Consider the following 13,621-nt stretch of genomic DNA (forward strand, 5'->3'; position numbering starts at 1 on the left):
TTTTTTTTAATCCTTCCTCTCTCTCTCTCTCTTTGTCTCTCTCTCTCTCTCCATACCGTGCTCCTCATACTAAAGGCCGTGTAACTCTAGAAATTGTCCTCAGTGTGGAAAAATATTAATGGCAACACCTTGCATTGGTACAGTACTTTGTAGTTTACATGTAGTTTAGCCTGCTTTGTACTTCAAAGCAGAATGGTGTTCTAGTCCCGGCATTGCTCCTTTCCAGCTGGATGACCTTGGACAAGACCCCTGAACGCTGAGTTCCTCATCTGTAAAATGGGAGATGGGTCTGGGGGGATAGACACCCATCCTAAAGGTTTATGAACTCGATGCATTGACCAAATTGGATAATATAAATGAAAAGCCTTTGAAAACTATGAAGTGCTATACCAATGTATGTCATTATTATTTTTCTAACTAAATTTGAAATATTATGTATGAATGAGATGACTAAATTTGCAGTAGTACCCTTCTATGGCTATGCCTGAGGTAGACGTAGAATGCTGAGTGTATCCTGCCGTCCTGGCAGTATTCCATATGGTGTCTGTGTGTTTATCTTTAACACTGTGACCTTGTTTCAAGAAATATTTGATTTGAAGGCAGCTTTAAAAGATGCATGTACTCTATCAAGATAAAATAAATGTAAAATATGTTTAAAAATAATAAGGCAAAGGGAATACTTTTCCATTTTCCAAACTTTTCCATTCTTGTCAAATTCAGTACAATTGTACACGACTGATAGAAACTATACCTAGGGGGTTCTTTTGCCCTGTGATGAGAATTGACTTTGGGAAATTTGTAGTGCAAATCAGCTTGTTACATTCTTTAATGTAGACAGCAAAAATATAAACTACTAAGAATCCAAGTCATTACCCAAATATTGCTACCTTTTGAAAAGTGATTTTAATGACATTTTGTGTGGTTATGAGTACTTAAGTTCCTACTTAGAATTAATTTCATTTTATTTTTTTCAAGATTGAAATGCCCTTATGAAACAGCTGTGGAGTTAGCTGCTCTCTGTCTACAAGGTACGTTAATCTTTAGTAGTAATTAGCTTTTTAATGTTACGGCTTTTTATTTCAACAAATGAGTGTCCGCTGTATACCAGGCCCAGTGCTTAGCTTTGGGGATATAAATGAGTATGACGTGGTCTGTGTCCCCAAGTAGCTTGCAGTCCAGTGAGGAAGGCAAGAAGTAGCAAGGAGTGCAGTGCAGTTCCTTCAGGAACAGAGACGTAAAGGAGGTTTGGACAAGGAACGCTCATTGTGGGGATGAGGAGAAGACCATGAATCCAGGAACCAAGGCATGAAAGTGTAGAGAGGTTAGCAGCAGTTGAGTGGCGCCACAGAGTGAAGTTCAAGAATTTGGACAGGTGAATGACCTTGGGCCTCATGTGAAGAGACGGAATTTCATGCAGTCAACAGTGACACCTTTGAAAGGTCTTAAGAGGGGGCAAGCCTGGCCAGATGTGCACTTTAGAAAGGCCACGTTGGCTGTTTGGGGAGAAGGGATTGGAGCAGGTCCGAGACTGGGGCTGTGAGTACAGTGAGGAGGTGCTGATGTAATAGAGGGGAAAGGAAACTGACTAGGGCAGGGGTTTGCATGCACGTGCACACACACCTGCACACACATACACACCTGCACACACACCAAGAAATAGCATTGGCAGTACAAGGAGAAGGACTTGGTGATTAGGCTTAGGTGTTGAGGGGGGAGTTTGAGATGATTCTCAGGCTGTTTCGGGGGATGGGTAAAGATTAGAAGAGGTGGGCTCCAGTGGAGGAAATGGTCTGCATTGGACCCCTTGGCTAAGAGGTTCTAGAAGCTCCAGCGGGTTCTTGAGTACCTGATTGTGGCTTGCTCAGAGAGGTCAGGCTAGAAGCATTAATGTCAGGGGTGACAGGGTGGAAAGGGTATTTTTACATGTGAGTTGGAACTGGATGGTAAGAGATATACCTGCATGATTGCCAGCGTTGACCGTTTATCTGTGATATGCCATGGTGGTTTGTAGTTCAAAACGCATAAGAAACACTTGCTAAAGTCTCTAACACTAATTAAGAGAATACTAACGTGTAACTGCACATCCGGGATTTCATTAGTACATCAGATAGACATGTTGTGCACTCATTTGCCAGCATGTTCATCGGCTTCTGTCAGATTATGGATTATGATATATTCATACATAATTAGTCATTATTTATGAATACCATAATGAGAATTGATTTCTCACTTTTGTATTTGGCCAGTTTTTAAAAGTGGAACTGAGAGGATTTTTCAAATTATAAATTAGTATACACTTATTATAGAATATCGGGACAACAACCCAACAATTAGACAAGTAGAAGGAAGGAAGGAACCCACTGTCCTACCACCCACAGACAACCAGAATTTCTATCTATGAGTTTTGAGTGGACTTTTGAAAATGTGATTTTGATCAGTCATCTGCACATTTTTGTATGATTTTTTTTACTTTGTATTTTTAGTATATATTTTAGTATTTTGTCATGTTTACACTCATAAAGATGGTTTTTAATGACTGTAGGATGTTCCCATTACCTGAAACTTCTATTCCCCAGTCACCATTTAATTCCTCTTGTTTTGAACTCCTGGCCTCAAGTGATCCTCCCACCTCAGCCTCCCAAAGCACTGGGATTGCAGGCATAAGCCACCGCACCCAGACTCTTGATTCTTATTATCTAATGGGGACTTGGCATATAGTAGATGTTTGATAAGTGCAGAGTGAATTGAATGAATGAGGTTGGAGAAACCCCCTCATCCCACCCCTACTAAAAAGGCGGAGCCTTTAAACTGGTGGTAGAGTTGATGGTAATGTCATCTACAGCCATCTGTGCCAAATACAATGCTCAGTGCTTCGTATGTATTTTTCTGATATGATGGTCTTTATGGCAAGTGCTGTGACGTGCATAGCTTGGAGAACATGGCAAGGGCCTCTCCACTCTGGCCAGTCACCTACTTAGCAAGTGGCTTTCCTCTACGCTAGAGTTCCTGAGCTGCCAGAGGTCATACCATCAGGCTTGACAGCCCAGCACTAGATGTCAGGGTGTAGTTAATGAGACAGAAGCATCTATGTCAGACCCGAGGCCATTAATTCACTGGAAAGGTTTCCTCCTAAAGCCATTGGCACAGTATTGCAAGCTTGTACGTTGTCCTGAAAGATCAGAGGATGAGGTACACGTATTACCATCCCACCTCATTGTAATGGAGCCCTCACCACACTTAACACAGTACTGTAGAACCAGAACCTTGCCCCAGAGCCGAGCAGACACGAATAAGGTTAGCTGTCTGTGAGCCTTTCTTGGAGAAATTATCCATTCAAGCTGAAATCATGTCAGTGTGAATTTTTTTTTTTTTTTTTTTTTTTTTTTTGTGATGGTGTCTCACTCTGTTGCCCAGACTGGAGTGCAGTTGTGCAATCTCAGCTCACTGCAACCTTCGCCTCCTGGGATGTTACAGTTCTCCTGCCTCAGCCTCCGGAGTAGCTGGGACTACAGGCACATGCCACCACACCTGGCTAATTTTTTGTATTTTAGTAGAGATGGGGTTTCACCGTGTTGCCCAGGCTGGTCTCGAACTCCTGAGCTCAAGCAATCCGCTTGTCTCGTCCTCCCAAAGTGCTGGGATTACAGGCATGAGCTACTGCGTCTGGCCACGTCAGTGTGGTTTTAATATACAGTTGTTGGCCAGGCATGGTGGCTCATGCCTGTAATCCGAGCACTTTGGGAGGCTGAGGTGGGCAGATCGCTTGGGCCCAGGGGTTTGAGACCAGCTTGGAAAACATGGCGAAACCCCGTCTCTGCAAAAAATACAAAAATTAGCCAGGTATGGTGGCGCATACCTGTAATCCCAGTTACAGACTGAGCTGGGAGGATCACCTGAGCCAGGGGAGGTTGAGGTTCGAGGTTGCAAAGAGCTATGATCACACCACTGCACTCCAGCCTAGGCAACTGAGTAAGACCCTTTCTCAAAAAAAGAAAAGAAAAAGACTGAAGACTTAGACACAAGGGGCGGCTCTTGTTACATTGTCCCTCCGTGCCCCATCTCCCCAACCCCATTCCATGAGTAAATGCTATGGCCTGCTGCCCACTTCAGCCACAGCTGAGCCAGCCCGCCTCGGACTCCGAGGATCACTAGAGCATCTCTGTGGGTTTGAGTAAAATGAAGGGTTGTGTTTCCTCCTGTGCTTGAGCCTTGAAGACATGTCTTGCTGTGGTTGTCCTTGGTGCCTCCTGAGTTGTGATACAGTGGTCCTGCAGGGAGGCTGTGCTCTTTTGGGATCTAAATTTGTGGTAGATTTGAAAATTAAACCAGGTAAAAGGAAAAGAAGGGAGAACGAATAGGCCACTCCTCTGTTGCATGCCTGTGCTCTTGTTTCATTCTTGTAACAATTCCCATTTTACAAATCAGGCATCGGAGACCCAGAGATGTTCAGTGACTTGCCTGTGGTCACACAGATAGATCATGATGAGTTGGGATCCAAGCCTTCTTGTGTCTGAGCTGTTTTCCACCATCCTCCACAGTCTCCTAGAGCTGGGGCCTGGCTGCAGATATTGCGAGCTGAGTGAAGCGTCAGGTTTTACCAGCAGATTCTTGGAAGGCAGGCATGGTACCTCAGTCTGGGTATACCAGGCATCATTGGGGCCTGTTTCAGTCCAGCAATGGTGAGGTGGGACACTGGCCCATTACCCAGTGTGAACACATCAGGGAAACCTTGTCATCATGTGGCTTCTTTCTTCAGTGTTTGGTCAGTGGGTGGGATTTGCTGTGCTATGCACAATTGACCTTGTCTCGTCCAGAAACACCGCTAAATGCAGGACTCTTGCCTCACTTTGGAACTGTGGGTTCAGGGGGAAGGGTGATTCATATCAAGGGAATCTCTCCCAAACCAGATTGCCCCTCTAGCCTTGCCAGGTCCCTATTTCAGCATGACCTCTTGGACAGAGGTCAGTGGTGGTCTCTGGCCTTGCGAGCCCAGCCCCACTTTGTCTGGGCAAATATTTCCAGAGCAGAGTCTTCATTTGTGCTATTGTCCAGGGTGCCAAGCGTGTGCACACCCAGACTGCCCTGGCCCTTGGTCTTAGGGCCACAGCTCAGTTCAGAGTTGCGAATGCAGGCGAGGGGCTGCCACCAGGTGAGGAGACATTCACCAGGTCCCCTGTACATTGTCTGGTACAGTCCTCCTACCATTCCTCTGAGTTTGGTATTACTGCTTCGTCTGGGAGGACAGGGATTTTTTTTTTTTTAGATGAAGTCTAGCTCTGTCACCAGGCTGGAGTGCAGTAGAGTGGTCTTAGCTCACTGCAAGCTCCACCTCCTGGGTTCAAGCTGTTCTTCTACCTCATCCTCCTGAGTAATTGGGATTACAGGCCTGCGCCACCACACTCAGCTGATTTTTTGTATTTTTAGTACAGTTGGGGTTTTGCCATGTTGGCCAGGTTGGTCTTGAACTCCTGACCTCAAGTGATGTACCTGCCTCGGCCTCCCAAAGTGCTGGGATTACAGGTGTAAGCCACCGCACCCACCAGGACAGGGATGTTTTCTCCACTCCTGCAAGCCAGCTGGAGTCCCTCTCCTGAAAGATAGGACTGGGAGACTGAGAAGCCCAGGCCTGGCATGGCCTACATGGGGTGATGAACAGGGATGCCGGGTACACAGCGGGTTGCAGTCACTGGGGGTGTTCAGGCATGTACTGCTTGGTTAGTTGGTGGGATCTTATGTGTGGAGCACAGGTCCTTACAGTGTTTTCCAGGATAGCCACAGTAGCATCACATGGGGACTTGTTAGAAAAGCCAATTCTCAGGCCTGGTTCCAGGCCGAGGGATTCAGAAACTCAGGGAGGGGGCCAGTGATATGTGTTTTTAACCAGCCCGCCAGGTGATTCTGTGGTACACCCAGGTTTGAAAACCACGGTTAGAGATCAGCGCTTTTTCCAACAAATGTGCAGGCCTGTCACCTGGGCATCTTGTTAAAAGGCAGGCTTTGCTTGAGTAGGTCTAGGGCGGGGCTTCAGGTTCTGCATTTTGGGCAAGCTCTCAGGGGATGGCAGTGCTGCTGGTGTGTGGCCCACACTGGGTGTAGCCTGGTGTTAGAGGGAACTCCAGAGGATTCATTTTCATTCTGGGGTCTGCTTCCTGAGCTGCAGGGGTGGGGAGAGTGGATTTCCTCATCATGCCCTGGAGGAGGGGGCCACCTGTATCCTCGGGCCCTCTGTCCTGTGGGGGCACTTGGCAAGGGCAGCACAGATTGCAGCACAATTTGGACTTCTTGCTGGGATCACTCATGTGGCTGCTCCTCCCTCCTTTCTGCACAGCTATCTCCCTCCCAGGTTCTGCCTGACTTTCCGCAGTTGCTCCTGCAGCCCTGGAGCCCCTCCTCCCTGCCTCCCTCCCTCTCTCCCGCTCCCTCCCTCCCTCCCTGCTTCCCCCTGGATGCTGCATGTGCTGAATTTGTGATCCATCCTCTCCAGCACTGCAGACCCTGAAGTGCTGCTCTGACCTCCCCTTAACGAGAGCCTTGTTACATGGATGTTTCTGGGCAGATCCTCGTTCCCTGCAATTGCCTTTTATTGCAAATTCAGGGTTCTACCACTTCATGGGGAAAATGTAATTGGGGCCTCCCTGGGTGGAACAACAGTGGAGAAAAAGACAGTAATAACTAAGATGATGCTGTATCACCCGACAGGGAGGACATTAGCATGCTTCTTGGGGATTTTGGGTGTACATATGACTACCCGAGTGAGAGTTAAGTCTTCCTGAAAGGAAAGAGTTGTACATTAGGGGGGATCCTGTGCTTTATAATCATGCAGAATGCCTTTGGACCTGGTTGCAGCAATAACCGAAAGCATTCAATGTCTCCTGTTTTCCTCCCTTTTATGAAACTTGCAGCGGAGCTTGGGGAGTGCGAGCTTCCAGAACACACACCGGAGCTTGTGTCTGAGTTTCGGTTCATTCCAAATCAGACAGAAGCGATGGAATTTGATATCTTCCAGAGATGGAAAGAGTGCAGGTACCTTGATGCAACTGTATAGCATTCTGATAGATCTATTGTGTCATAAATAAGTGTCGGTCACACTCCTTTACCAGTAGAATTGCTTGTTGATGGCTGTAAAACTGCAGCTCCAGCTCTTCTCTCCCATGTCAGTCCTGTTTTCCAGAGGCCCACATGTCATCATTTTTGTTTTTGTTTTTGAGAGAGCCTCGCTCTGTTGCCCAGGCCAGAGTGCGGTGGCACTGTCTTGGCTCACTGCATCCTCAACCTCCCCATGTTCAAGCAATCCTGCCTCAGCCTCCCGAGCAGCTGGGATTATAGGTGTGTGCCTATAATGAGCCATGCCTGGCTCATTTTTCTATTTTTTGTGGAGATGAGGTTTCACCATGTTGCCCAGGCTGGTCTCAAACTCCTGAGCTCAAGTGATTCTCCCACCTCAGCCTCCCAAAGTGTTGGGACTACAGGCAGGAGCCACCGCACCTGGCTGGCTGTCTTTTAAGAGATGTGCAGCAAGAACCCAATCACACTCCTTTTCTCTCTGCAAAAGAGCCTGGTTCTGATTTGCTTATTGCAGCCAGGGGAGCCACCACTATCCTAGTGACACCCCGGGGCACCCCAGACACTCTGGCATACCTGCATCTCTGGGACCTCAGGGCGTAAACCTTCTGAAACAAGCATTTTAGAAATACACCCTGTGGAATAGGAACATACGCATTTCAGACCATGTGTTGTACAGCGTTACATTTCAGGAAATGTGATCATCATACCTAAATCCAGCGGTGTCATCTATCCTTTTTGGTTTTTTCCCTCCATTCCCCCTGCAGGCACCGCTTTCATACCTGGACCATCAATGCCACCTCTCTCTCATGGGTTTCCTAGTTAACCTTTCCTCCTTCCCATCCCATCTTTCCCAAACACTGCCTCTTCCAGGTCACCTTGGACTCGAGCTTAGCGTGGCTTTTTCTTATCCCTCAATCATTCTGAAAAACTCCTGTGACTATTTTAATGGAAGGTGGCATTAGTCCATTCTCATTGTGTAACACTGAAACAATGTAAACATCTGAGGGTATGGTACACCCACCCCACGCCACCCACACACTTACACACCCACTGTCCTCTCTCCAGGAAGCCCTCACTGGCAGTTTGTAGTTTTTTTCCTTTTGCATTTACATATATGTATCTACACAAAACAACATTGTTTTGTTTCCTTAAGTGATCATATTATAAGCACTGTTCTGTGGTCTTTTTTTTTTTTTTGAGATGGAATTTCGCTCTTGTTGCCCAGGCTGGAGTGCAATGGCACAATCCCAGCTCTCTGCAACCTTTGCCTCCCAGGTTTAAGCGATTCTCCTGCCTCAGCCTCCCAAGTAGCTGGGATTACAGGCATGCGCCACCATGCCTGGCTATTTTGTATTTTTAGTAGTGACGGGGTTTCGCTGTGTTGGTCAGGCTGGTCTCGAACTCCTGACTTCAGGTGATCCACCCACCTTGGCCTCCCAAAGTGCTGGGATTACAGGCGTGAGCCACTGTGCCCGGCCTGTTCTGTGGTCTTTCTAGTCAATTAACAGTATGTTCTTGGGGATCTTTTTGTATTATTATAATTTGGTGTCCCTCATTGATTTAATTGCTGCTTAACGTTCCATAGTAAGGCCATGCCCTTCAGAATCCTGTGGGCGTACGAGTCACAGTTTACAAGTATTTCCGTTGGTTTTTCTAAGGGGAAAGAGCCCTGCCCAGGCGGAACTCTCCTATCTGAATAAAGCGAAGTGGCTGGAAATGTATGGGGTAGACATGCACGTTGTCAGGGTAAGAACTGTGTGTGTTTAAGTCATTTGGTTTCACTGTTACTGAAAACTGTATGAACATTATGCAAACAAAATAACTTGTGGTGAGGAAACTGTTTTTGCATTTTGCATACTGCTGTGTGACGACCTGTTAGAACCCTCTACCGATTGTCACTTCGTTTGTTTGTAGGGAAGAGATGGCTGTGAATATTCTCTTGGACTGACCCCGACAGGCATATTAATCTTTGAAGGAGCTAACAAAATAGGCTTATTCTTTTGGTAATTTAGTTTTGTCTAATATTAAAAATGTCTTTTCCTATTTTGTGGTGGAATTCTATGTGATGGCTGATTATTGAGGGGTGTCTGCAACACCCAGATTCATTCTCAGAGCACACAGTGCTGCTGCTGTGGGTCTGTGGCCGTTGCACTGAAACTTCTGGGTAATCACACTTGAATGAATGATTTTTTTTTTAGTCAATCTAAGCTTTAAAAGTAGAAAGGAAACTGCTATTTGATGTGTAGATAGTTTTACTGCAGATTGTGCTTTTGAAATGCTCTCTCTCTGACTAGGCCTAAAATTACCAAAATGGATTTTAAAAAGAGCAAATTGACACTCGTGGTTGTCGAGGATGATGATCAGGTAGGCCTGGCTCCCGTTTCTTCCCCCTTGCTGTGAAAATCCTGCATCTGTGTTACAAACGCCCACTCGAGGCCCTTGTGCTTCCTCTTTAAGGGACGTGAGCAAGAGCACACATTTGTGTTCCGGTTAGACAGTGCCAGGACCTGCAAACACCTCTGGAAGTGTGCAGTTGAACACCACGCGTTCTTCCGACTGCGGACGCCGGGAAACAGCAAATCCAATAGATCTGACTTTATCAGGCTGGGTTCTCGCTTCAGATTCAGGTAGGGAGCCTCTTCTGCAACATGGATGGCATCTTTTGACAGAGAGCACCTGTGATTTCGTTTTTGTGTGTGAATGGAGTAATGGATTTGAGTCTAAAACTTAGGTTGTATGTCCCGTCCCTACTTTTCTTAAGGTGAGTCACTGAAGCTCTTTTGACCCCCATATTCTCATCGATAAAATGGAAGTAATAACAAAATTGTTAGTAGCTGACATTTAGCCAGAGCTGTGCTGTCCAGTACAGTAGCCACTAGCCACATGTGGCAATCTAAGTTAATGAATGTAATTTTACAATGTAATTCTTCAGTCTCACCGATCATATTTCAAGTGGTCAACAAGCCACATGTGGCTAGTGGCTGCCGTATTAGACAGTATAGACACAGGATCACTGTGGAAAGTTCTGTTGGCCAGCACTGTGCCAGAACTCTTCACGTACCCTTAATAAGGTAGATTGATTATCCCCATTTTACAGAGAAGGAAACCAGGGCCAGAGGCATTACGCTTAAAGTCACACACAGCCGGTAAGTGGTAGAGCCGAGATTCAACCCTGTGCACTCTGACTGTTAAATGTCTAACTGCTACTATATGGCCTTTCTCATGCCCATGTCCAGAAATTTGGGATGATTAAGAATGAGAGCAGATATCAATGTGTGTGCACGTAACCCAGGGTAGGAAGAGTAGATATTTGAATCTGAAAAGAACCTGAAAGCATCGATAGCTTATTCTGATATATTTTTGCTTATCATCCTAAGACCATTTTTCTCAAAGTATATGAAAAGTTTCTTGGTGTTTGTTAAAAATGAGGACAGCAACCTCATCTGAGACCTCTGCAGTCAGAATTGATGAGCGTGCATGTGTGTGTGTGTGTGTGTGTGTGTAAGTTGTAAGTCCTGGGAGTATGCATTGAAAATGCACTCCCAGGGTTCTTTGAGGCCCATTTACATTTGAGAATCACAGTTACGAGATCTAAAACTTCGCATGGTTTCATAACCTCTGCCCACACATGGCATATCCCTGAACTCTATTTAAATGTCAAAAGATTTGCTCATTTCAAATTTATCTACTGTGCAAGGAAATGGCTATGAACTTCTGTTTAAAGAATTATTTTGTTTTAAATGCTCCAAGGTGTCGGGGGCAGGGAAGAAGACCAGGCTCTTTTTGAGAAAAATCCAATCCCAGGGTCCTGTGGAGGATGCAGGGGTTAGCGGAGACACTCCACGGGATGCTGGTGTCTCCTCGGGGTGGAGCGAGGCAGGAAGGACAGTCAGGGCAGTTGCCAAGGCAGGCTTTTCTCTCCTGGGAGGAAACTGCCCCAGGCTTAGTCCCCGACCATGTTCCTTTCTGTTCATCCAGAAGTGTAAGAAGGAAGGGAGTTTAGAGAAGAGGTTGCCCCTTAGAGGCATGCAGAGCAGGTGACAAATGGCTCCTTCCATCTGATAAATAGGACTAAGAGCTCTGGAATGAAACAGCTGAGGGGTAGATCAGATGAAACCAGCAACCTCCTGGAATCTGCAGCCAGGCGTCACATTGCTTGAAACCCAAAAAGCCTTAGTGAAATAAGTCATGTTTGCATTGGCATAGCAAAGAAAGCCAAGGCCTAGTTGAGTGGGTATTGATAACAGTCTTTTAAAAAATGAGTTAAATGTCCATGCAGTGTGTTCCATGAAAGGTTATTTTATGTGAAAATCAGTGTTCTCTTAATGAGATGTTTCAAACCTGCTTGGTTTGTGCAGCCAAGTGGCCGGTACCTAAATTGCAGGTTTTGTCCTTGGGTGGAAATATCTGCCCCTGTACTATAGCCTGGACTTAGCAAAGGAGATTTTATTTCCAAATGGAAGGCTAAACTGTGTGTGTCTTTACCCAAGTGAGTTCAAGCTAAGTTGAAATGTACATTGGACCTCTTGGAAATAAAAGTGCACTTTCAAATACGTGTAATGTACTGAGATTCTGATATTGATAACACAGAAGAAAATATTTACTTCCCAGTGGGCGGACAGAATATCAAGCTACACATGGCTCCAGGTTACGAAGAACCAGCACGTTTGAGAGGAAGCCTAGTAAACGTTATCCATCCCGGAGGCATTCAACGTTCAAAGGTTGTGTGTTTTGCATTCTGCCTTGCAATTTTACGTTATGCATTAGTCATTTAAGCCCTCAAGGAGCTTGGTCAAGCAGCTTATGAAGAAAGTTCCTACAGTTCTCCATTCTGGAGCTTTTGGAAGAAAATCCCAGTGGTGTTCTTTTAATGGGACCCGGCCACTTCTGCCATCCCTCTGTCATTAATGCTTCCCCTGGATGTGCTCATTTGTTTCGCCGCTGTCTCCATATTTCTTTCCACATGCCTCTTTGCTTCTTTTAGACCTGGGCTCAAGCCCTGGGACCTCAGAAATATCATAGGGAAACACCTTTCCAGCCCATAGAAGGTACTGTATCTCCACCATCTTGCAATTTTAAGCGCGGACTTCAGCCCCATGCTAACTGGAGTTCTGATCACGTACAAGTGGAGGAAGAACTTTTAGATACCTGGCTCAGGTCCCACAGCCAGCCCAAAGTTTCCTCACCCTTTAATTTAGCCAGGCCTTAGAATGCCTGCCCCCTTCCCCTTTCCAAACTCCCTGAACCTTGTCTGTCAGTTACAGCTGGGGCCTCACACCTGTCTGAGGCCTGGAACACACACAGTACAACTCAGTCAGTGAATGACCATGCCAGGCTCACTTCTGTTGGGTCCCCGCCTCCAGATCCCATCTCGGAGCTCTTCTTTCTCTGCACTAGATCGCTCCCCGACTCAGGGCGCCCAGTTAGCCCTCAGCGTTTGCTCTTTTATGGCAGAGCCTCTGCGGTCCCAGCCTCCTGCCCCTTCTGTATATATTCCTTGCGGCCACTCCATGTGTTTTTCTTGGCTTAGGACTTAGTGAGCCTCCGTGGGACCTGCTACCTTTACTTGTTCCCTTCTAGAATCTGTATCTTTGTGTTCCCCACCGTTCTTACCTTTATGAACCAACAGCGCAATAGCATGACGACCTGAAATTCTTAGTCACTCCCAGCTGCTTTCATGGAGGAAAATGCCCGCAGCACAGGAAATAGTCCTGCCCTTCCAGAGAGGCTGGGGCACAGGAGCGTGTCCAGAGAAGGGTGATGGGTTGATGAAGGGTGGCCACAGCGCTCAGGAGAAAGGGCCAGAACACTCTCTGTTCCGTGAGGAGGATTATGCTGGTGTGTGTAGTCCCCTGGGTCAGAGTTGTCCAGAAATAGCCCAGACTAAGGAAGAATTCCAAAGATCAAAAGAGCTATCTCAAGATAGCAATACGCTGGGCCCTGCAGGCATGTGCAGTGCAAAGGGAAGGACCCCTGGGGTGGCCGTCACAGAGGGGAGTGGACGTCCTGCAGCCTGACCCCGCCAGATGGCTTTAGAGATCTGGACTCCAGGGTCTGTGATTCTCTTCCCGGTCCCTGTTTTCTTTTCTCTCCTTTATTTCACTGACTTTTTTCCAGCCAGGGTTCTAGCATCTTCTTTGTGAAGCTTTTAATGATTTTCCCTGCCATATATATCCTTTTAAAAATAAAATGGAGTATAGACAGATGAGCTCTGCCTCATCCCCGGGGCTCTGTCCACACAGACCCTCCCGGCCGCCCCGAGGTCCCTCAGTCCAGACCCATGCCTATAGTTCACCCCTTATCACTATGTGCTGTTTTTCCTTTCACTCGCTTCTCTCTATCTGCCTTTCTCTGTCTCTAGACCGGGAACTTCTTGAGAGCAGAGACTGTGTCTCTTTGTCCCAGCCTCCCGGAGCACCCAGCCCTGGGAAGCTGCTCGGTGGATGGTTGCTGAGTGAATCAGAGGGAGGGATAGTTTACTCTCCCTTGGGAAAGGAGAAGCAGCCGCCCCGCAGTTCTGCCTGGGTTGGGGTTGGAACAGCTCTGTGATGGCGGA

The 13,621-nt window shown here is 46.7% G+C and overlaps 1 protein-coding gene across 4 annotated transcripts in view; it reads left to right on the plus strand.

The window, feature by feature from the left end:
• Nucleotides 1-13,621, plus strand: part of EPB41L4B (erythrocyte membrane protein band 4.1 like 4B) — a 160,132-nt gene that overhangs the window by 60,675 nt on the left and 85,836 nt on the right. For all 4 annotated transcript variants that reach the window (XM_064379093.1, XM_021672136.2, XM_064379102.1 and 1 more), the window contains exons 6-12: nt 976-1,028; nt 6,903-7,023; nt 8,724-8,811; nt 8,980-9,068; nt 9,360-9,429; nt 9,523-9,692; nt 11,677-11,786. In XM_064379093.1, coding sequence (XP_064235163.1) covers nt 976-1,028; nt 6,903-7,023; nt 8,724-8,811; nt 8,980-9,068; nt 9,360-9,429; nt 9,523-9,692; nt 11,677-11,786 — 701 coding nt within the window. The remainder of the gene's footprint in view (nt 1-975; nt 1,029-6,902; nt 7,024-8,723; nt 8,812-8,979; nt 9,069-9,359; nt 9,430-9,522; nt 9,693-11,676; nt 11,787-13,621) is intronic.

The sequence above is a fragment of the Aotus nancymaae genome, unplaced genomic scaffold (genome assembly GCF_030222135.1).
Source record: "Aotus nancymaae isolate 86718 unplaced genomic scaffold, 86718_ANA_hifiasm-v0.15.2.pri h1tg000003l, whole genome shotgun sequence".
Lineage (NCBI taxonomy): Eukaryota > Metazoa > Chordata > Mammalia > Primates > Aotidae > Aotus > Aotus nancymaae.